Source organism: Emys orbicularis, chromosome 5 (assembly GCF_028017835.1).
Source record: "Emys orbicularis isolate rEmyOrb1 chromosome 5, rEmyOrb1.hap1, whole genome shotgun sequence".
Taxonomy (NCBI): Eukaryota; Metazoa; Chordata; order Testudines; family Emydidae; genus Emys; species Emys orbicularis.
Window position 1 is genome coordinate 140,901,390 of NC_088687.1, and position 21,413 is coordinate 140,922,802.

Below are 21,413 nucleotides of genomic sequence, written 5' to 3' on the forward strand. Positions count from 1 at the left end.
TAAACCCAGTCTATTTGAGTTGGATGATCTTGTTTGTAAAAAAAAACAAAAACGGTATGTTCTGTGCTATAAACGTGTGTTGGAAATGCACCCAAAAAAACAGGGTTAAGACTGGTCAAATCTGGGGGGTATGTTGATTTCCCTATTCTTCACAGAGTTGGAAAGTGTTCTGCTTATGTTTCTTGATTTAATAGTTGCAACTAATGTTTATAAAGAGCTTGTTATTTACGTTTTAAGCACTTTAAAAAAAATAAAAATTGTTCAAACTGTTCCTAGACGCGTCTGATTTACTGATGAGAAGGGCCGTGCTAATTGGCGCTTGGGAACTGAGTGATCGGTTAACTCTTTTATTTTATTTCCTGAAATAGAATGATGGTCTCCTTTCGGTTTCTCTCTTTAGGAGTCGGGTCTGTTATTTTTCATTCACACAGAGGTCCCTGTGCTTCAGGAGCAGCATGTCTGTATCGATCACAATTTAAACCTGCGCACTTATAATGGTGCGCCCTTGCATAGTGCCGTTCATCTGTAGATCTCCAAATGTTTTTGCAAAGGGAAGGCAGGATCACTAATCCCATTTTTATGGGCCAAGGCATGAAAATGGAGAAAGCCGAGTGACTTGCTCAAGGTCACTCCGTGATTGCAGTAGGGCTAGGAATAGAAACCAGACTTCTCTGCTGTTCAGTGGGTCACCTTGCTGCTTTACTTATCGCGTTACGATAACTTTATAGTACTGTATTAAAAACCCCAACTAATGCCTAACACTTTCTTCTGTCCAAGTGATACACAGCATTTTGGTTGCATGGTGGGGAAACAGCAATTGAGAATCATCTGGCTTGAAACCTCCAGCTGCCATCTTATGGATTACTTAGGATGTGTCTTCACTGCAGTAGGCCAGGGCTCCTAGCTGGGTGTTGACACTAGCCCTCCTCTCATGAGTTTGAGGCTGCTTTCAATCTGGGCTGGTTGTCCAGGCTGGGGGTGTGGTTTAGAGCTCAGGTCCCACTCCCACCCAGGCTAGTAATCCACCCACTTTGCAGTTAGGATACAGACTCAATCACTTGAGTGCTGATAGTCCTCCAAATGCCTGCCCAGAAGGACAGATGGATTCTCCCACAATTCACTGGGAAAGAATCCTAGCAGCAGAACCATGGGATGTGCCCCCAGAAGTCCACGCATGGGGTGGCTGCAGCAAAAGTGAGGCTATAGTAACTTAGGTGGGGCTTTGCGGTGGCTGCTCACACCTGGGTGGGGCTAGGCTAACCTGGGTGCTGATCACCAAGACTAAAAGCAGGAAAGACATATCCTTAAAGGTGAATCGTTGCAAGGCATTGTACCCAAGGTATACTGGCAAACTTTGCCCTTATTTCCACAGTATTCCCGAACGTGTTTGCTTCTCTTTATTTCAGCCAACCCCTCTTCCCCGGAGGGAGGGACAAATCATACTTTGAGACAGTCAACAAACCACCACCATCCATCTAGCATCTCGCTAAAGTAATGTCCCCTCCTATGCCTCTGTCAAGGAAGAGGGTGGCTTGACATCAGATGGCGCATGTCGGAGTTATTCAGGGGTGGAGTATCGGGGTAGTGGTGTTAGGGGTGGAGTAGGGCTACATAGGATCTGGATCCACCCCAACTGCAGAGCTATCATTTTAATAGAAAACAGCCCTACTGGCCCACAGATCAGCCCTGCTGAGCTGAAAATGTCTGCTCTACTCAGGCAGGCTCATGTGGGGCCAATTAAGTAAGAGAAAAAAACTTTTGAAGTGATAATCAAGATAACCCAGTACAGACAGTTTGATAAGAAGTGTGAGAATACTTACATGGGGAGATAGATTCAATGTTTGTAATGGCTCAGCCATTCCCAGTCTCTATTCAAGCCTAAGTTGATCGTATCTAGTTTGCATATCAACTAGATATACTTAATTGGCCTCTCAGAGTTGGTAAGACGACTCCCACCTTTTCATGCTCTCTGTATGTGTGTATATATATCTATCTCCTCAATATATGTTCCATTCTATGCATCTGAAGAAGTGGGCTGTAGCCCACGAAAGCTTATGCTCAAATAAATTTGTTAGTCTCTAAGGTGCCACAAGTACTCCTGTTCTTTTTGCGGATACAGACTAACGCGGCTGCTACTCTGAAACCTTAATTAAAAACGGTAGGAATTGCTCTAAAGGACACGAACAAGATTAATGGGCCTGAAATGTGATGCCATCAGCCCAGTACCTAAGGCCACTTATCTCTAGAGAAAGAGAAGCCCCCCCTGCAGTAGAAGGACAAGGTTGTTTACTAAGGCCTCGTCTGCACTTAAAATCTATATTGACTTCGCTACATCCCTCAGGGGTGTGAAAAGTTCACCACGGTGGCTAAGCCAATCTAGCCCCCGTGTAGACATGGGTAGGTCAATGGAAGAATTCTAGCTACCACCACTTGGGGAGGTGGGTTACCTACACCGACAGAAAAACCTTTTCCATTGATTGTAAGGAGTTTCTACACTAGAGGGGCGCGGCTCCAACAGTACAGCGGTAGCGCCCATAGTGTGGATGTGCCCTAAGGCAGCAGACTTGTTTTTAAAGCTTTCATGGGGTTACGGTCCCCAGACTTCACATAAGATGTTAAACTGAAGAAGAAAGTTGCTACACAACAAGGTTTGGGAGCTGAACAATCTTAGCCCCTGCCTCCTGCTAACACACGCTCACAAACACGCGCAGGCAGAATAGATTGAGCCAGGTACCCCTCCCTGCCTTCAATATTTTAACATTTTTCTGTCAGTCTGTAGTGTTTGACCTCCGGTAAGGTGTCTGAGGTGTATAGCCATCCCATCCGATCTCCCACACTGCACAGCAGGAGACTGGGGCAGGTCTTGGATGAGACCCGGCAGAAGGACAACAGCGGGCTGGCGATGCAGAAGACGAGTCAGTACTGGATTTGTGACCCTGTAGAGGAGCAGTGCTGCTGAAGCCCCTGATGATTTGTAACTGAAGATCCAATAAGTGACACTCTTCATGAGAATAGGGGTATGGCCGGTGTTATACAGGAGGGCAGACTAGATGATCACAATGGTCCCTTCTGGCCTTAGAATCTGAATCTATGTTCTGGCCAAATTCAGCAACTGTATTCTCTCTGCCGATGTTCCCACCTGCAGCTTCAGTTGGAAAAGGTATGCTTCACTTCCTGCCCATGCGGTTCATTGTGGCTTCATGCTGCTAAACCCCTGATAAAGGAGGCTCCAATGTAAAAGGTACATTGGGTTCCTATAGCAGAGCCTAATGATGAGTGGGTAGGTCCTGTTCAGCTTGACAAGCCCAGAGGCAACTGGTGGGCCAGTGTGTAGGAGGGCCATTGTAAGTGTCACTAGCTCGCTGCTTCCTTTGCAACCAAGCCGCTTATTTAGGCACCTGATTTCTGAGCACCCATTTTTCAAAATCTTGACACCTTTTTGTTTCAGTAGCTGCCACCCTCGTCTCTTGCTTTTTAGATGCCTTGCTTTGCATAGAAGTTTCTTTAGCCACAACAAAGGTGGGAACTTACCATATTCACCTCTAGGAGGGGGGGAACATCCAAGTCTAGGTGGTAGGAAATATCATGCAGAGGTAACTTGCATCTTCTCTTTCTAAACTTCCAGTCCGACAAGCTAAAGCTTTGGCTGAATGAAAATGGCATCTAAGAATGGAGACGCTTGCCAGCGTAGTGACAGCTCTTTCTGTTATTCCAGTGCTGCTATGTTAGCATGGGGACCTTCGAAGGAGAGCACTAGTTCATTCCTTATCCATAAAGGCGCATGAATGTGATGGAAACCAAGACAGTGGCTTCAATTTCATACCTCAGTTGAGTCTAAAAATGAATGTTTTCTGCTGCTGTTGAAAGGGGTGAATGAACTCGTTCTTCTGAAGGAAAGAGTCAAATAATCCGAACTGCGGATGCTAATTGCAAAACTCTGTCGGTGCATTATGTGTCGAGGACTCTGTCTAGTGGGAGCATTTCAGCGTCTGGTTTTACATCTTGGGGAGGGCACAGAGGATCTTTGTGCTTCTCGAGCGTTTTGCAGAAGAGGCCAGAGGGCAGCATGTTTTGTGACAACCGGCCTCCCTATAAGGGGAGGAAAGGGAAATTGCGATGGCCATTCAAAAGCCCTTTTGGAAAACAGATATTGTCAAATACTCTTTAAACTGCCATCATTATCAGCATTAAGTCTGTGTTTGAGCTGAGGTCAGGGTTCAGTGTAAACACGGATCCCGGCACACCTGTGAAAACAGAGGAATACTGGAAAGGGGGAGGATCTATTTCCAGCCATCCTGCAATGAGCAGAATTTACCAAACAAAGAGGGCATTAGAGGTCTGAGCGGGGGTTGTCCTGTAACACTTTGAGTGACACCCAAGTGTGTTTTGGCATCCCGGGTCTGACTGTGAATTAAAGTCCTAATACCATTATTCCACTAAAAGACCTAGATTGCACTGGGCCTCCGCTTTGCACAGGACCAGTCCCCAGCTGAGCTTTTGCCTCTACACGAGAGCTTCCAGCTTCTCTCTTCTAATCTCCTCCACCTGTTATTTTATCAATCCTTTGTTTTCTTTTCAAGGCCCAGGTTTCTATTCATGACTTTCCTCATCCCTTTAGATTTTTTTTTTAAATTCCCTTTAAGCTTTGGTAGATGACTTTGCTGCTCAAACAGAGGTGTTTAGTTATCCATAATCCTAGTTTGTTTTTCATCCAGTGGGATCATTTTCTATTCTCTAGCTTGGCACCTGTTTAGATGTATCGTGTTAGCACTGATAGCATAGACCGGTTTGGGAGGAAATGTGCAGCATGTTATTGTGCGGGGTCAGGAATGGCAGAACACTGACCCCCAGAAGACCACACTAAGTAAAGAGAGCCTGAAATTACTCGGGGAGGTTGTGTCTGCTGCAGGAGCAATCAAAATTGTTGGGTGTGGAGCAAAAGTCATTAAGAAGCTGGAGGCAAATTAGGATCCTTCAAGTTGGAGAGAAAAGACATTTTTGGCTTAATCCCTGTCAGGGATGGTCTAGTTTTACTTGGTCCTGCCTCAGCTCAGGGGACTGGACATGATAGCTTCTTGAGGTCCCTTCCAGCCTTTCATTTCTATGATGCCTGGAAACTGGATGATTTTAGGATAGGAGAGGTGGATTGTGCAAGGAGCACTAGTTGGGAGCTGGGGAAGGATTTTGCTAGGGAGAAGATTGGGTGGAGTAGGTCTGGGCCGACCTGTCTGGAGGAGCGTCCCAACCTGCCATACCTCTAGGGTGGCCAGGTGCCCAGTTATTTACCTGAAAGACCGGTCGCAAAGGGGACCTGGCAGTGTCCGGTCAGATCTACTGACCAGACACCCAAAGTCCGGTTACTGCGGGCGGGGGAGGCGCCAGGTCATTAACCTGCATTGGGCAGCTGAAGCTCCAGGCTCCACAGGTGAGTCCCTCCCGACCCAGATGAGGAGAGTCAGGGGGAAGAAGAGCAAATGGGGGGCGAGGCCTCAGGGGGAAGAGGCGGGGCAGGGATAGGGCCTCGAGGGGAAGAGGAGGGGCGGGGGAAGTTCCAGCACTCCTGCAGGAGTGTCCAGTTTTTAAATATTACAAAGTTGGCAACCCTACATACCTCCCATCTGCTACACATGCTGTCCAATTATCTGGTATAGACATTTTGTGTGTTTGTTTGTGTTTTGTTTGTATGTTTGCTTGTTTAACAGTAAATTAGGTTTTTGAGCAAAGAATTTTTCAGAAAAACTCTCTGCTTTCTGTGCAAAATTTCAAATTTTCATTTAAAAAAGGTTCAAAACACACAATATTTTGACTGAAAATTGACATATTTTGATTCAGATATGCTGCCACGGTGCTTTGTGGGAGTTGTAGTTCAGTTTCCTCATGTCCACATTGTCGTCTAGAGGTTGGATTCTGCAGCCAGACTATAGATTCCATGATGCAACTGCTGCCCCTCACTATGAGGAGAAACCATGGTGCATCATGGGAGTTACAGTCCAACTAGGGACTTTGGCCTGCAGAGGAGAATGGCAGCATGAGACACCCTGGCAACATTTCTGACTCAAGATATTTTGATTGAAAAGTTAAACTTTTCTATTGAAACTTTGACCAAACACGCCCCCCGCATATCCCCCCCCATTTTCATTTAAATATTCCATTGGGGGAAAGCCCATTTTCTGACCAAGTTCTCTTTCCCACTCAGCTCTCCAAGTCTTCCTTGCTCTCCCACCTGTATTCCCCACTTGATCTTTGTCTCCAGCATAGTTCTTGGCCTGTTACTATTTTGCACATAATTGATTCCTGTCCTCTTAAGTTTCTTCAGCTATTTGTAGATTGCTATATTCCCCCTTGTGCTTTTTGCTCTATAAACTAGCGAGTGCCTCATGTAGACCCAAATTTGTCCCTCTCACCCAAACCTTGGTGTTGTCTGTCTATTATTCTGAATTGTGAAACTGAGGTGCTAGATCAAGTAACCTGTGTTCATTTGCATTTTCAAGCTTCCTGCTCTATCGCCCATTTTAAAGGTCAATGTCCGCTGATGGGCTTCCAGTGTTCTGCAAGCTATAAATTCCCAAAGAGAACTGATGAATCTTCAGTTTGTTTTTTGCTCTGCAAGCTGGTCTAGCACTTCCCTATGTATTTGCATTTGCTCAACCAGTGTCTTTAAAGTTAATGCAAACGCCTGTCAATCAGTAGAAGATTCCCTGGTACTGTGGTATCCATGTCTCACTGTGCTTACTCTGCCTGTCACATCTCTGTCACTGAGAATTGAACAGTCAGCATTTGGATACAACCGATCACACAGCATGGAGAATGAGCCCTTAATGGTGCAAATGAGTTTGCCAAAACTGTGTTTGCTCCAGGAAGCAGAGATACTCCCAGCGCACTGGGTTCTCTGATCACCTTGGTGGCCCATTGCCGTTGGAGCCCCGTTGGTAGCTAAACTCATTGGGCCTTTTGTTTTAAGAAAAGAAAACAATGGAGAGGGTGAGAAGAGGTAACTTCGTGAGGAAGGGGCAAAAGTGGTATCTCCTACAAGTGATTTCTTGAAAGTCCTCTGAAAAATAGGTCAGGGGCTCTGCTGTGAAGGGTTTCTGCTATAATAACCACTTTGCATGCTGGGTGTGGTGGTAGTTGTGTTGTACCAAAGACTTGTATCTGTTCCAGTCCAATTCACCGACTGTGCTGTACGGCATCAAGTAAACTCAGGGTGCTATGAACATCCTAGTAGGTAGCAGAACCACGATTGTAACAGGCGTATCCCATGGAAAGCTCCAAGGTCCCATACTCCTTTCCAAAGCCTATGACATTGTAATGGGGCAAATGCTGTCCCTCTCTTTTGTGATGCAGTAGTGTAAGACTGGTCGCAACAGAGCATGACTAGCACAACGTTCTTCATTGCTTTTAAAGAAAATCTTTGGGCAAGGTGCGGCCTCCTAAATTCCGGATGGTTGGATGTGTGACTCCATAGCAATCGATGAGTAGGGTTGTGCTCTAGCCTCTCTTGGTCTAGGGTTTTCTCCTTCAGTGAAGGAGCTACAACCCTCCTCTTTACCTAAAAGGAAATCCTGTATTTCCCACAATGCCTCTTTCCTCATTCTGTATAGGTTCTTATACCATGCTCATCACCATAGTATATGACTGCCTTCCACTGACGCTTTAAGTAGAGTGCTGCTCTACTCAGCAGTGGTGAGTTCTTACCTGGAGTACTGTGACTGTTTTTGGCTCCACTCTTTAAGAAAGATGAGGCTAAATTAGAGAGGAGAGTGACACAAATAAGAGGTTTAGAAAACAAGAGCTTTAAGGAAAGGTTTGGTCTAGAAAAAAGAAAAATGAAGGGGAGATGTACCGTATATACTCGTTCACTAGCTCGTTCGTTTATAAGCCGACCCCCCAAGATGGTTAGGTAAAAATAGCAACAACTGTATGACCCTTTCATAAGCCGACCCTATATTTCAGGGGTTGGCAAACTTTGGCTCCCGGCCCGTTAGAGTAAGCCTCTAGCGGGCCTGGACGTTTTGTTTACCTGGAGCGTTCACAGGCATGGAGCCCCTCAGCTCCCTGTGGCCACAGTTCGCCGCCACTTCCCGCACCTCCCATTGGCTGGGAACGGCGAACCGTGGCCACAAGGTGCTGTGGGGCTCCATGCCTGCAGATGCTCCAGGTAAACAAAATGATAATGTATTAGATATTGAATTCAATTATTCCATAGAGTTTAAAATCATCACATTTTGGTGTAGACCCGTTTATAAGCCAATCCCCGCTCTTTGATGCGTCACTTTTTTACCAAAAATATTCAGCTTATGAACGAGTATATACGGTATTTTATCAAATACGTAAAAGGTGGTTATAAAGAGGGCCCTGATCACTTGTTCTCCATTGAGAGTAGGAGAAGAAGCCATCCGCTTAATTTGCAGCAAGGGTGATTAGGGCTAAATAGGGGAAATTTTACAGCTGTAAGGATAGTTAAGTGCTGGCACATGTTACCTACGGAGGTTGTGGAATCCCTGTCCTCAAAAACCTCCTAGAAGAGGTTAGACAAACACCTCTCAGGGATAGTCTACATATACTTAATCCTGCCTCAGTGTGGGGGAGATGGACTGGATGATCTCAAGGCTTCTTCCAGCCCTACATTTCTATGACTAAGCAGTGTAACTAACAGCTGTTAGGTGGTGTTTGGTCTTTTGTCCTCTCCCTAGAGCCAGCAGTGTGTGCAGTGAAATGTCTTGTTAGGGAAAGAGGTTTTTTTTTTTTTTTTTTTTTTTTAATATGCATGTTGATATGTATTTATTAGAGAAGGCAGGCCAAAGCACTGGGCCATGCAGTTGGAGCAGAAGGGGGTGAGGTTTGTGAATCTCAGGGATTCCTCTTTTTTTTTTTTTTTAATTTTTTTTTAATTTAAATTCCTAGGATGTCCCTGCTTTCCCCTGACCCCAAAACCATTTTTGCAAAGCCCTTGAGTTGGCAAAAAACTCACCCGCCCCCCCCCCACCCCCCCGTCCTGCTTGAAATAAACATTTTCTGCATGCAGGGCTGCCCAGCAGGGGCAAGGGGCAGATTTCAAACACAGGACCAAGGCAAAGGCCTGAGGGTCATAGAACCAGTCAGGTTTGGTTTGGCCCGGTCTCTATCTTCATCTATGGGCAGGTCAAACCTGTGTAGTGCTGCATCCTGCTTTGATCACTTGAAACGGGGGTGGGAGGGATAGGTCTCTGAATAGAGGTGCCCCCGCCTCAATTTCCTAAACTACATTCCCCATGATGCATTAGTTCTAAATTACATTTCCCATCATGCCTCACCAGGCTGCGACTACATTTCCCATGAGGCCTTGCTCCCCGCCCGCTAAAACTACATTTCCCATCATGCCTCTCGTCGGGGGAAAAAAAACTCCATTCCCCAGCATGCCCCACGGGGGCTGCGGTTGGCCGCGTCCAATAGCAGCGGCAGCGAGGCGAGGGGCCGGACCCGGCGGCGGAGGAGGCCGTTTAAAGTGGTGGCGCTTGCGGGGCGTGAGGGGAATGGCGGAGCCGGCGGAGTATCCCCCTTTCCAGCTGGGGAAGCCCCGCTTCGAGCAGGTACGGCCGCCATTATGCGCGCGTGAGGGGCGGGGGCGGGGCCGTGTCGGGGTGTCTCGAGCCGAGGGAGGGGTGGGGGGAAGGGTTGTCAGGGGCGCCCCGTGCCGGGACGAGGAGCTGCCCGTGGGAACGGCCGCCTCCCTCTGCCGGCTTCATCCCGTCTCGCTCGCTGATTGGTGGGTGACCTCCACTCCTATTGGTTCTCCGCGCTGTCACTGCCTCTGCGCCCCGCCCCCTCGTGGCTCGGTAGCGGGGTTTGCGGCTGCGGGATGCGGCGCGTGCGGGGGTTCGAGCCCCCGCGTGGGCTGGGATACACGCGGACGGGGCTGCGTGGCCATGTACGCTCCGGGGTGGTTGCTGGAAGAGGTGCCCCCTCTCGGCCGTGCGTGGGAAACAAAATCGCCACCTGCCTCTCCGCTGCGGTGGGGCAGGGGACTAGCTGCCTGCAGAGAGAACAGGCGTTCCCTGCACCCTGTGCCAGGGCTTGCCCCGGAGTGCGTGGGGCAGCACGTTCACACCCCCTTGGCACTGGGTGTGGATGCCAACACAGGCTTGTCAGGGGCGAGAGGAGAATCAGGCTCTCCCCTTGGCCATGCTCTGCATACCTGTGCGTTTCTCCTCCTGTGAAATCCGGCAGTGGCTGCCCCCGGGTGTGTGAGGTTTGCCCTACTGAGCACTGCTGCCCTGTGGCTGCTCATAATTTCATTATCCATAAAGGAGCTTTTGAGTCCCATATAGGGGAGAACAACTTTGAGATGTATCCGACTTCTCTTTTGCATCAGAGACAAGAATCCGGTTATTTTGAAAGGCGGAAACACATTTCATAGCTTAGTGTCCTTTATTTATTTTTTTTAAATATGGAGGAAGTTCAGAAAAGTAAATATTGGATGTAATAAAAATCCGCTTATGCACAAATCTCTATATAAGGCCGTTAATTTCACAATAGTGAGGCTTTTCCTTTAAGGCGTGGATTATTATAGAATGCAATTACGTTTTATTTCTCCCACATGAGTTTAAAACACACTCCTTTGCTAGAATGTTTGCCAGTGTTTCCGTGTGATCGGTCCGTTGATTTCTTTATTTTTATATTGCATGGGTTGAAGTTCAACACAGCTGTGCAATGGGCTGTGTATGCAGAGGGAGGTTAGTTGGGAAATCGCCAGACACAGCTGCAGTGGTGGGAGCAGTAGTGTCGATAGATAGGGCACAGGCATCTTCATCATCATGTCAGCTATCTCTGCCCAGAGCAGGTCTAGAAAACGTGATAAAATTGCTGACAACTCGTCTGCACTAGCTGTTCCACCTGCAGCTGCATCAGCATAAAAGAGAGGAAACTTCCTTAGGGAGCCTAGTGAAGGCAAGACCTGATACGATGAACATTCTGCAGAGTTTTCTGGATTCTCTCCAGGAAGGGTAGGGAAGAATTTTGATCCCACCTAAAATAACTACTTGTAACAGCTCTGAAGTAGCTTCTCTTGTCCATTGACTCAAATGGCCATTTAACAGTCTAATTACTTACTTGCATGATCCCTGTTATGGTTTGTCAAATAAAGGATTTATGTCTAAAAATGCTTTCTTTCCGCATGTGTGCGATATTGTAACTGCTCCAGAGACTACACGAGTTAGGTAAATACTGGTGGTTAGGAAACTTGTAGATGTGCACAGTAGACTTTGGTTTGGTCAACATGCCCTTCCTTTTGAAATTTTCATATCTAAGCAGAGAGAGTGAGTTAGGTCTAATGCTGACAGAGATTGTGGCCTGAAATGAAATGTAGAGTCATGAAAACCGAGTGCAAGTTTTGGAGCTGTTAGGCCCCCAATTCCGTTCTACCTTCTGGCTGCTCCTGCATTAAGAGATTGTGGGGATTTTGTTGCGTGGACCATTCTTGGCCATGGCTTGGCCCACAAAGACCTTGCCCAAATCTTGTCCAGTGAAATATAACCACATACTCTAGTTCTTTGGGAAGGTGGCAGTTTATGTAATCTGCTCCGATGATTGTTGGTTTCTTTCACTGAAGTGAACATGAGAGCACTGGACTGAGATGACAGAACTGGTTTTCAATTCATGTGCTTCTAGCTAACAATCAAAAAGTTAATCACAAGAGTTTGCTTGTTAATGTGATTCCTCCATCCCTCCTCCCTTCCCACACCAGATTATTGGGAATTTGTCATAAAGGCCATAAGGCTTCCAAGGAGACGTTTTCACTATCCTGCTGAGATCTGGACAGGATCATAGTGTGACAGCAAAGTTGCCAGCCAGTTGACTTGCTAATTGTATATGGCAGCTTCCCTGGAACTAAGGCAGCCTATCTGCTTTTGGGGACTCAGAGACATAGGGTGACCAGATGTCCCGATTTTGGGGTCTTTTTCTTATAGAGGCTTCTATTACCCCCCACCCCCTGTCCCGATTTTTCACATTTGCTGTCTGGTCACCCTACAGAGACATAATGTAAAGTTTAGTTGCTTGGTGCCAAAATTTGGGAAGCAAACCTACCTTACTACTTACCTGTCTATCTACTGAAGGAAGAGTGGGCTTGTGGTTAAGGCACTGGACAGGGAGTCAGGAGACTTGGGGAGGTACAGTGAGAAATAATGTGCAGCGAGGGGCTATTTCATTGTGCTAATAACCTGTTTGTCTCAATAAATCAAGGGATGTTCAAATTGACCAGACAGAGCTTTTTAGCTGGACAGAAGGAGGAAACACTATACAGTCAACACAGATGATATTAGCCAGGTTTGGCAGGGCTTCAGGCACAGACCCAGGAGCACTTTGTTCATTATGGAGTGATCATCATTTGTAACAATGTTTAAAAAAAGGACATAAATCTGGAATGGGTAGGGCAGGACGTTAACAATCACATACACATTTTAACATGTCTGTCCAGGTTGTGGGTCTCATACACGTCCCAGTGGACAAGCTACTATATCAGCAAAAGTTCTGTGACAACTAGACAGAGACCAAGCTTTGAATAGGAATGTAGACTTCTCTCATTGCTAAGTGACTAGACCTTTTCCCCAGTGTTTCCTATTCATGTTGCTAACCAGTGGAGTTCCATGGATTGGAACAACAGTAAGAGCACGAATGCAGACCAGATGCTATTGCTTTAACCACCATGTCGAATAATCCTGCTTAGAGTGGATCTAGATAGATGACATGAAGGTTAAAAATGCTGGCAGCATGTCTACATTAGTGCTTCCATTGCATCAGCAAGGGGAAATTCTAGGGGGAAAGGAAAGGTCTAGTATAGACAAGGCCTGTGTTGGAGTTCCCTCCAGTTCAGCATCAGCTGGTGGGGCTGTTGCTGCTCATGTTATCCCCTGTTGTGAAGTTAGAGGACTAAAACTTAAGTTGACCTAGCTACTTTGTTCAGGGATGTAGTTAAGCTGACCTAAGCCCCAGTGTAGACAACACTAGGTTGACAGAAGAATTCTTCCGTCAACCTAGCAACCGCCTCTTGGGGGGGTGGATTTACTACAGCAATGGAAAAACCCCTTCTGTTGCTGTAGCAAGTGTCTACACTATAGTGGCAAAGCTGCAATGCTGCCACTGTGTGCTTGTAGTGTAGACATACTCTCAGTTTCCAGGGCAATCATTCTGGCACTTTTCACCAGGACTAAATTAACACGATAACGTAGGGAGGGAAAGTAATGTATCTTAAAAAGCAAACAATCTTTTTATATCAACTGTTCAATGAAATCCCCTCTCCTTCCCCCTGCTTCCCCCTCAGCCCCCTGGTACTTGACCAGAGGAGTGTGTATTCTCAAATTCTTTGTTTATTGTCATCCACTGCTGTGTTACATTTGGACTGGTCTAGAAGATCCTTGGTGTAGGGATCTGATTGATAAGGCACTTTTATCTTTACTTGTTTTATAACACACCAGGGAGACTTATGGTGCTATCTAAATTCTAATAATAATACTTTCGGATCACATTGTTTTGTTTCTTCACGGAAATGATGGCTAGAAACAATCCTGTGGCCCTTTAAGAGGAGATCTGAGTCAAACAAGGGCTGTGAAAAATTCAGTCGCGCTATATTAAGAATCTTTGTCCTTGAGGAGAAAAGCAAGGAAAAGCTGCCTGCTAGGAACAAAACCTTGGAGAGAAAAACTTGCATTTCGTGGGGATTGGTTTACGCGAGGTAAGATGGTTTCACTCTCCCCGTTGTTTCCCAGAGCCTGGAGAAAGTGATTTAACACAACATTTAGGACTTCTTATTGAAAATATCCGTGCCCACTGGTACAATTATAAATGATGAAATCTGTCCCATTTCCCCTGAATCACTTACTGTACACTTCAGCTACTTTCCTCAGGATTGTGAATGTTTCTCAGCCGAGTCTCTCACTGGGATGGTTTCCGGGGTACCCAGGACTTGAATCACCTTGTTACCCCTCTGCATTCAAAATGAAGGAGACTTGCTTGTTCTTAACTGGGTATCAGTTCCCTGACACCTCCAACCTGTTAGCCAAGAGCAGAGTGCTTGGGTGGCTATGCCAGCCCTTACCTTGCTTTGCAGAGTAAAAATAGTGCACCCCAGTCCCTGAGTCCCCTTGAAGCGTTCCCCTGTAGCGTCCAGCCCCTTCGTCTCCAAACGCTCACAGAAATACCAGGTCCGCTCACCCCAAGGGAACAGTGCACACATCGGTTTGTATGATTCAACACAGGATCAACTCCTTGCTTAATACCACAGCATGGAGATGTATTTATAGTGAAAACAATAATAAGTTCATTGTCAAAGATTCAAGAGATAATGAGTAAGTGTAATGGAAACAAAAGGTTACATATAAAACAGAATCATACTATGCTTTCTAGAGACTAAACTTAACTATTAGGTTAACTTCCTGTCTAATGAAGTGTCTCACCCAAAGCCTTTGCCAGCATTTTCAGCCCAGGCTGGATGAGATCCCGTTTTCATGAATGTAAATGCACTGCCCATTTACTTCCTAGATGCAAGAGGAAGGGGTGTCTTCTTTGTTCCCCAAATAGAGTCCAGCAAACCTTTGAAGTGTATCTCCTGATAAGTGTATCTCTTTCTACGCTGTGGAGGTCATCTAGTCCAACCCCCTGCTCAAAGCAGGACCAATCCCCAACTAAATTATCCCAGCCAGGGCTTTGTCAAGCCTGACCTTAAAAACCTCTAAGGAAGGAGATTCCACCACCTCCCTTGTGTTAGTTTACAGTGCTTAATTTATATTGCGACAGAGAGGCTGGTGAATAAACAACTTTTATCTGTCAGGATGTCTGTTTGTCCACCTCTGCTGGAATACAGAATCTAAGAACATATATAACTCCTTACATAGTATCTGGACATACCTTTCACCACAATATTAATGACCAGTGTGAGCCTGGCTTTCGTCTGAAACCCGACGTGACGTTCTTTGGTGAACCAGAATGTACATACCAGGATCAGGATATTCTTGTAACCCCTTGCGGGATGGCATTAAAAGCGTCTGGGGTCACACACACATTTTTGCTTTCTTAGTTGCCTTCAAATCAAGGTTATTTGGCCTCTTTGGCAAAAGAAGCCCCTTTTTAAGATAAATGAAACAATACAGAAGTTACAGAATCTTGAGAGGAAGAGACTCTCTGCATGATCTAGAATCATCTCCTAAGTTGTTAGGGAAACCCACAATGAATTGAAGCCACATCCGGGCTTCCCCGGTGCTAGAGATTTCCCCTTTCTCTTTGCAGGATTGAAGCACAGTAAGTGATAGACCTGAAACATTAGGGGCAGACAAGCTTATCCTGATTTTACATGGTTTCTCAGTTGCTGTTCTTTGCAAAGTGAATTAATTAGCCCCTATCAAAACAGATGTGGAGACGTGCGTGGCAAGATTTTAGATAAGGCGTAGATCTTTCGCCAAGCAGAAGTAACTGGGGGCTGTCAAACACATTATGTGAAAGATCAGTTCCTATTCAGGCTGCCTAAATTAACACTTTCCATTTTGAAAGTGTTCAGCGAATGAGGGCCTTCTGCCTCCTCTAGGGCTCCTTAAGAGCCATTGCGGGAAGAGGTCTTCTTCAAGGACCACCTTGACTTGTTTTAAAAGCCTCTGCTATGAAATGTGTTTGGCTGTCAAGCTGCTTTGCTTTGTGTCCACCTGAGGCCCCATCTTCACTGGCCAAAGGACCGCGCTTAAAACCACGTTTAAACACAGTTCAAACCTGAGTGGAGCCAAATCGGTATCTGCGGTACAGAGTAGCTGCTGCGTGTGTGTGTGTACAGGGCCAAAGGATGTTAATCCCATGTTTAAAACCTACCAACTTGGGCTGGATTTATACCAGGGAGCAAGAGATGAAAGGCTATCTGGCCTTGTCTTACACCATTTTAGTTAAATTAGTTCAGCTTCCCACATGGACACTCTTATTTTGGGTTGATGGCATAATTTGTTTTATCTCAAACTTCTTCCTAATCTATTTAAACTAAACTGAAATAAGTCTTGCTGAAACCAGAATAAACATGTCCACTCAGCCTTCTGCACTGTTTTAATTAAATCACTTTAAAATGATACCTTACGTTAAACTGGTACAACTCTTCAGGTAGGCAAGCCCTGTCTTCCATTACCAATCCTCTGAGCTGTCCAGTTCCCCACAAGTCCATTTACAGTGTATATAGTTTAAGAAATGTCAGTCTTCACTTTCATTTAAATTTAAGGTGACAGTCAAATGTTACAGTTGCCTGTTAACCTCCTCTCCTCTTCCTGAATTTCCTGAGCCTGTAATAAGTATTTTCATTCTTGTACTTATCTTGAAGTCAGCTGGATCTCGCATGGCCTACAGCACAGTGATTTAATTGAAATGGAGCTATAATGTACTCTCTTGCTCCCTAGGAACTGCTGTGCTATATAGAGGACTTAATATTCCTAGCCACTTTTCAGAACTAAACCCTGCTTTCAGGCTGGTGAGAACTGGTACCAAAATAGCCTCGATTAATCACAGCAAATTCGTGTTGTTCAGTTTTCTTCCAGTGAACTGTTTACTACAACAGCTGTTAAAAGACTCAGATGGGAAACAGAGGCTGTATGCACACTTTTATGGTACCTGATGCCAGCTGAAGGTCAAGTAAATTTCCAAGTGTCTTGCTTTTTAAACTCTACTCCTTATGTAGAAATATGGGAGAAATATCTAGGCAGTCATTTCCTAAGGAATCTGCCAGCCAGAACTTTAGGCCCTTGGAAATAATCCTATTAATAAAAGAAACCTCTTGTATTTTTGGTTAAAGATATTTTCTAGCGGACTGTGGAGTGTTTGGGAGAGCAGTCAGAATGGAGAAGGACACCAAACCCCTATCATTCTGTTGCAGCAGACTCCATTAGATAAAATTTCTAATTCTGTGCTATCCCTCCCTCCCTGCAGAATATGCAGATGGACTCTGCAAGATTGGCAGAGGAGGTTCACGCCTGTGCTTCCACAGGCAGTTCATCCCTAGCAGAGCTGGCAGGAACAGAGTGAAACAGACAAGGATTGTCCTCATCAGTTTCACTCTGCTCCTTTGAGGTGCCACTGGGGGTGTCTCCTATCTGCAGGTGGTGCAATATACTCCAGACCTCTTGAGCTTCAGGAATTGCTCTGTAGGAACTGGGAAAAACATAGAATACAAGGGGAAGTTGCCTCTATTGTCTAGTCAGCACATCAGAGTTCAAACTTGAGCCTGCACTTTCATCTGAGTTTTGAGATGTTGGGATTGCAGCAGAAAGAGGCACCATGCATCCTCATTTCTGGTTGACTGTAGGCACAACATCTTATCACCCAAATGCAACCCCTGGAGGATCGGAGAAGTAGGGGAGGGAATCTTGAATTAAAAGGGGGGAAGAGAGAGTAAAAAATAGGGAGACGTGGAGGAAGCAATAAATGTACACGATCTAGCTGTGAAGAGGCGAAAAAGTAGAGTCAAGCGGAAGACACAGTGGAGCTGTGAATAGTGTATGGTTAATGGGGAGATTCCGTTAATTAGTTTTCATAACTAGAGTTAATTGGATGGGTATCTGAAAGAAACACAAAAATCAAACCACCTCTTATAAGTTTTGGAATCTGTCAAAATAGTGGGGAAGAGAGTGTGTTTGCAGAGAGCCGGTGGAGAGGCAGTAATGAGTGAGGCCCGAATAACACTGTTGCACAAGCAATGTCTCCTGCTTAGAACATGTAGGGTCTGAGGCCATGTCTACACTACAGAGCCTATGCCAACAGAGCCCCCTAGTGTAGAAGCAATGTAAACCCCCAAGAGTCATTCTGCTGGAAAACATCTCCTCCCCAAAGGACACTAGCTATGCCAGCAAAAGCACTCTTCTGTTGACATAATTGCGTCTACACTGGGGGTTTTGAAGGCACAGCTATGTTCGCTGGGGGAGGTGATTTTTTTCCCTACCACACTCCTGACCTATGTAGCTAGGCTGTCATAATTTTGTAGCATAGATCAGGCCTGAGGCTTCTCTCTCCTTTAATGTGGCAGCAGGAGCCCCTTATTTTGGGCCATGTTGTGTGCTAGCATTTTCACACTGTATAACTTTAAAAGTGTTGTTAGGATTTGCTCTTGGCTTTTCCTGCTGTTCCTTGGTTGCCACGAGGGCAGTGGCATATTTCCATAAGGGGCCTTTCACTTTCCCAAGGACTCTGCGTCGAAGATACTAGAGTAACCGTTTAGCTCATTAGCAACACTGATTAATCAACAACCCCCATTATTATTATAATTATAATTATTTTATTTTATTATTTATATATTATTTCATCAAAGTTCCCAGAGGCCTAGTCTTCTCACTGGTAAAAATGGTGTCACAGCTTGAATGACCAATCCCAAATTACTAGTAGGTTTTTAGTTAATGTGGCCGGAAGAATAAGGGAAATCTTGTTGAAAAATATGTCTGATGTGCTTTGTCTCAAGTAAATGTGTTAAAATTATTTGCTTTATTAATGTCAATGTTTGAAGAGTCTGATAGGAAGATTAAGAGGAACAGTATTAGATCGTTTACATACTTCAGGCTCAAACTGAAAAACTGATCACAATAAAACCAGCAATATATTTTAAAAGTACTGTTGTTGGAACTAATTTGACCACTGAACCTATTTACAGATACAAAACTAAACAGATACAACTACCAATTGTGGCCTATGTCTATGGGTCCGATCAAATTAATACCACACTTGCCATCTGAATGCAGCCAAAGGTCTCTTTGACTTAAGTGGGAGCTTTGGCTGCTCAAAAGCTGCAGCATTGAGGCCTTAATAAATGACTGAAAAAAGGCATTGTTTTCTTTATGAGATGCAGTGTCTTGTTTAATTGTGAATAAAAGTGATGGCAAAGTGTTGCATCATTCAGTGAACGCTGTATGGCAAGTAAGCAGTGTTAAATGTCAATGTATAATTAAAAGTAAAGGTGTTTAGGAGCTCTTTGGTTGGAATCTTCATAACTCTGTTAGAAATTGTGGCTCGGAACCTTTTCTATTTCCAAAAATGCCTGAGACTCTCTTTGACTACCACAGATCAACAAAACTGGTTTTTAATCTTCAAAATGCCCTACAACTTCTCGGCTACTTATCCCTTAGCTTTTCATGCAGTGCTCCAGGGGCCATGGAAGGGAGCTCAGGGCAATAGGGGGAAGGAAGTAGCGGGTCCTGTGGGCATGATGGGAAGATTAGGGGAGTGGGTGGGGGCAGGGGGGGATTTGTGGAGGACGGGGGAGGCAGCAGGGCCGGGGCACAACATACAACTGTACATTATTTTTATTATTGACTCTGCAAAAACCCTCTACATAAATCAATTACAATGATTTGGACATATATATGTGCATATTTATTTGTTTTTCCTAAAGTCAGTTAAGTATTGTAGGAAAATTTGTCAGAGTGGCCACCAGCAAGAATTGGTGGCCGCATTCTGAGGCCACCAAAATTTTTGTTGTGAGAACCCCTGGTTTAAAGTATGGGGGCACTTTAAGTGCTGTCTTAGCAAAGTTGCTGCTCCCAGATTATGGTAGACCTCTGACTTTTTTTCAGACCACTGTCAGCACTGTGTAGCAACTTCCATCCGTACGGTTTTCCAGTATATCTGAATTAAGCCTCAGAACAGTCTGTGTAGTAGAAAAGGACTATCTTCATATTAAACATGGGGAAACTGAGGCATGGAGAAATAAAGTGATTTTTCCCAAAGCCTTTGGCCATAGAACTTGGGCCTAGGAGTTAGAATTCCTGTCCTCTAACCTGACCAACACCATGCTTCTTCTCATGTTGCTTCTCTGTCCAAAGCCAAGTTTTATTTTTATGAAAAAATATAATTTTTTGAAGCATTTTGGTGGTTTGTGAGAGAGCCAAGCTCGCGTGTGTGTGAGAGGGAGAGAATCAGGAGAGAGGAGGAAGTGTTTTTCACCAATTACAATTTTTTTTTTTTTCAGATGCCTGATTAACAAAGCTGCTCTTTAAAAACTTGGCCTGGACGTGGGAGTGAATGAGGTTTAGTGCTGTTGTCTTGTTTGAAGAAATGTGGTTTAGAGACAGCAGAGTGAAATGTTTGCTAATAACATAGCTTGTACTTGCAGTACATGACTATCCCTAGCTTTAACAAGGCATTGACGTGGGATGTGATTGAAATTAACGTCTGTGTGCAAACCAGGCAGTAGCCATAGATCCCATGTTACTTCATTAGGAAAGATTAATTGCCACAAAACTGTGGCTGATCCTATTTGTTGGAAACCCACCTCCCCAAATAATAGGAAATTCATGAGAATTAGGGCTTGTCTACACGACAGGTTACATCGGTATTACCGATGTCGCTCAGGGGTGTGAATAAGCCACCCTCCTGAGTGACGTAAGTTACACCGATTTAAGCGCCGGTGTGGACAGCGCTGTGTTGGTAGGAGAGCTGCTCCTGCCGACATAGCTACTGCCTCTCGTGGAGGTGGTTTTATTATGCCGCCGGGAGAGCTCTCTCCATCGGCATAGAGTGTCTTCACCAGAGGCATTAGAGCTGTGCCACTGTAGCATTTCTAGTGTAGACTAACCTTAGTCTCTGTTTCGGGCCTTAGCCCAGGACAGCAGAGCCGTTGCCCTCTCATTGCCTGTGCCTTTGGTCAGGGGAGACGTGGACTGGATTATCCCCCTCAGATTGTTCAGAAGGGGGAATGAAAGGCATAGGAAAAACCACTCAAATGATCAGCCATCTGTCAGAGGGAGAGCATCTGATTTCGGGAAGCGTGCGCGCATTTTGGGGGTGGGGCTCTACGTAGCCTCATCCCCTGGCAAGCCCCGAGGCAGTGCCTCCAGGAATCAATGATGTTTGTGTCAGCATTAATTCTAACTGGTTCCCAGTCCAGACCTTTCGAGTCTCTTCAGGATTGTGGGTGTCTGTGGCACAGGAGCAGGTCGGAAGGCAGGGGCAGCCTGACTCTGAAGAGGCAGGAAGAGCAGCAGACGTTCTCTATAGATCTTGGGAATTTCATGAAGTTGGAGAGCCCCCCCCCCCCTTCAAGGGCTGCAGAAATTTCTGCTTAACGCTGGCTCCCCAGCCCCCCTCCTCTCTAAATAATGTAGGAAGGCACAATTCTTTAACACTTAGTACAATAGAAGGGATTGCCTGCAGCTCTGCTCTGATGCATTTTCATTCCTTATTTTAAATATAGATTAGGAATCATTCAGGTTGGGATACTCTGACAGGAATTAGCTACAAACAGATGGGCCTAAAGCCTCCAGAATCTGAGGATCTGACCATTAGGATGTTCGCTGCTTACATGAACCAAATGGAGATGATGACCCCAGGCCAATGGGTCCATTTTGGAGCAAGAGAAACAAATCTACCAGAGACTATTCTGTCCTCTTTCTGTAGACACAGGATTTTTGTCTCTTGTAGTTTATTATACAATA

At 45.3% G+C, this 21,413-nt stretch overlaps 1 protein-coding gene across 1 annotated transcript in view; it reads left to right on the forward strand.

Moving 5' to 3' along the window:
* Positions 1-9,356: 9,356 nt before the first annotated feature.
* Positions 9,357-21,413, forward strand: part of SFXN5 (sideroflexin 5) — a 181,564-nt gene continuing 169,507 nt past the window's right edge. The window contains exon 1 of the mRNA XM_065404998.1: positions 9,357-9,569. Coding sequence (XP_065261070.1) covers positions 9,357-9,569 — 213 coding nt within the window. The remainder of the gene's footprint in view (positions 9,570-21,413) is intronic.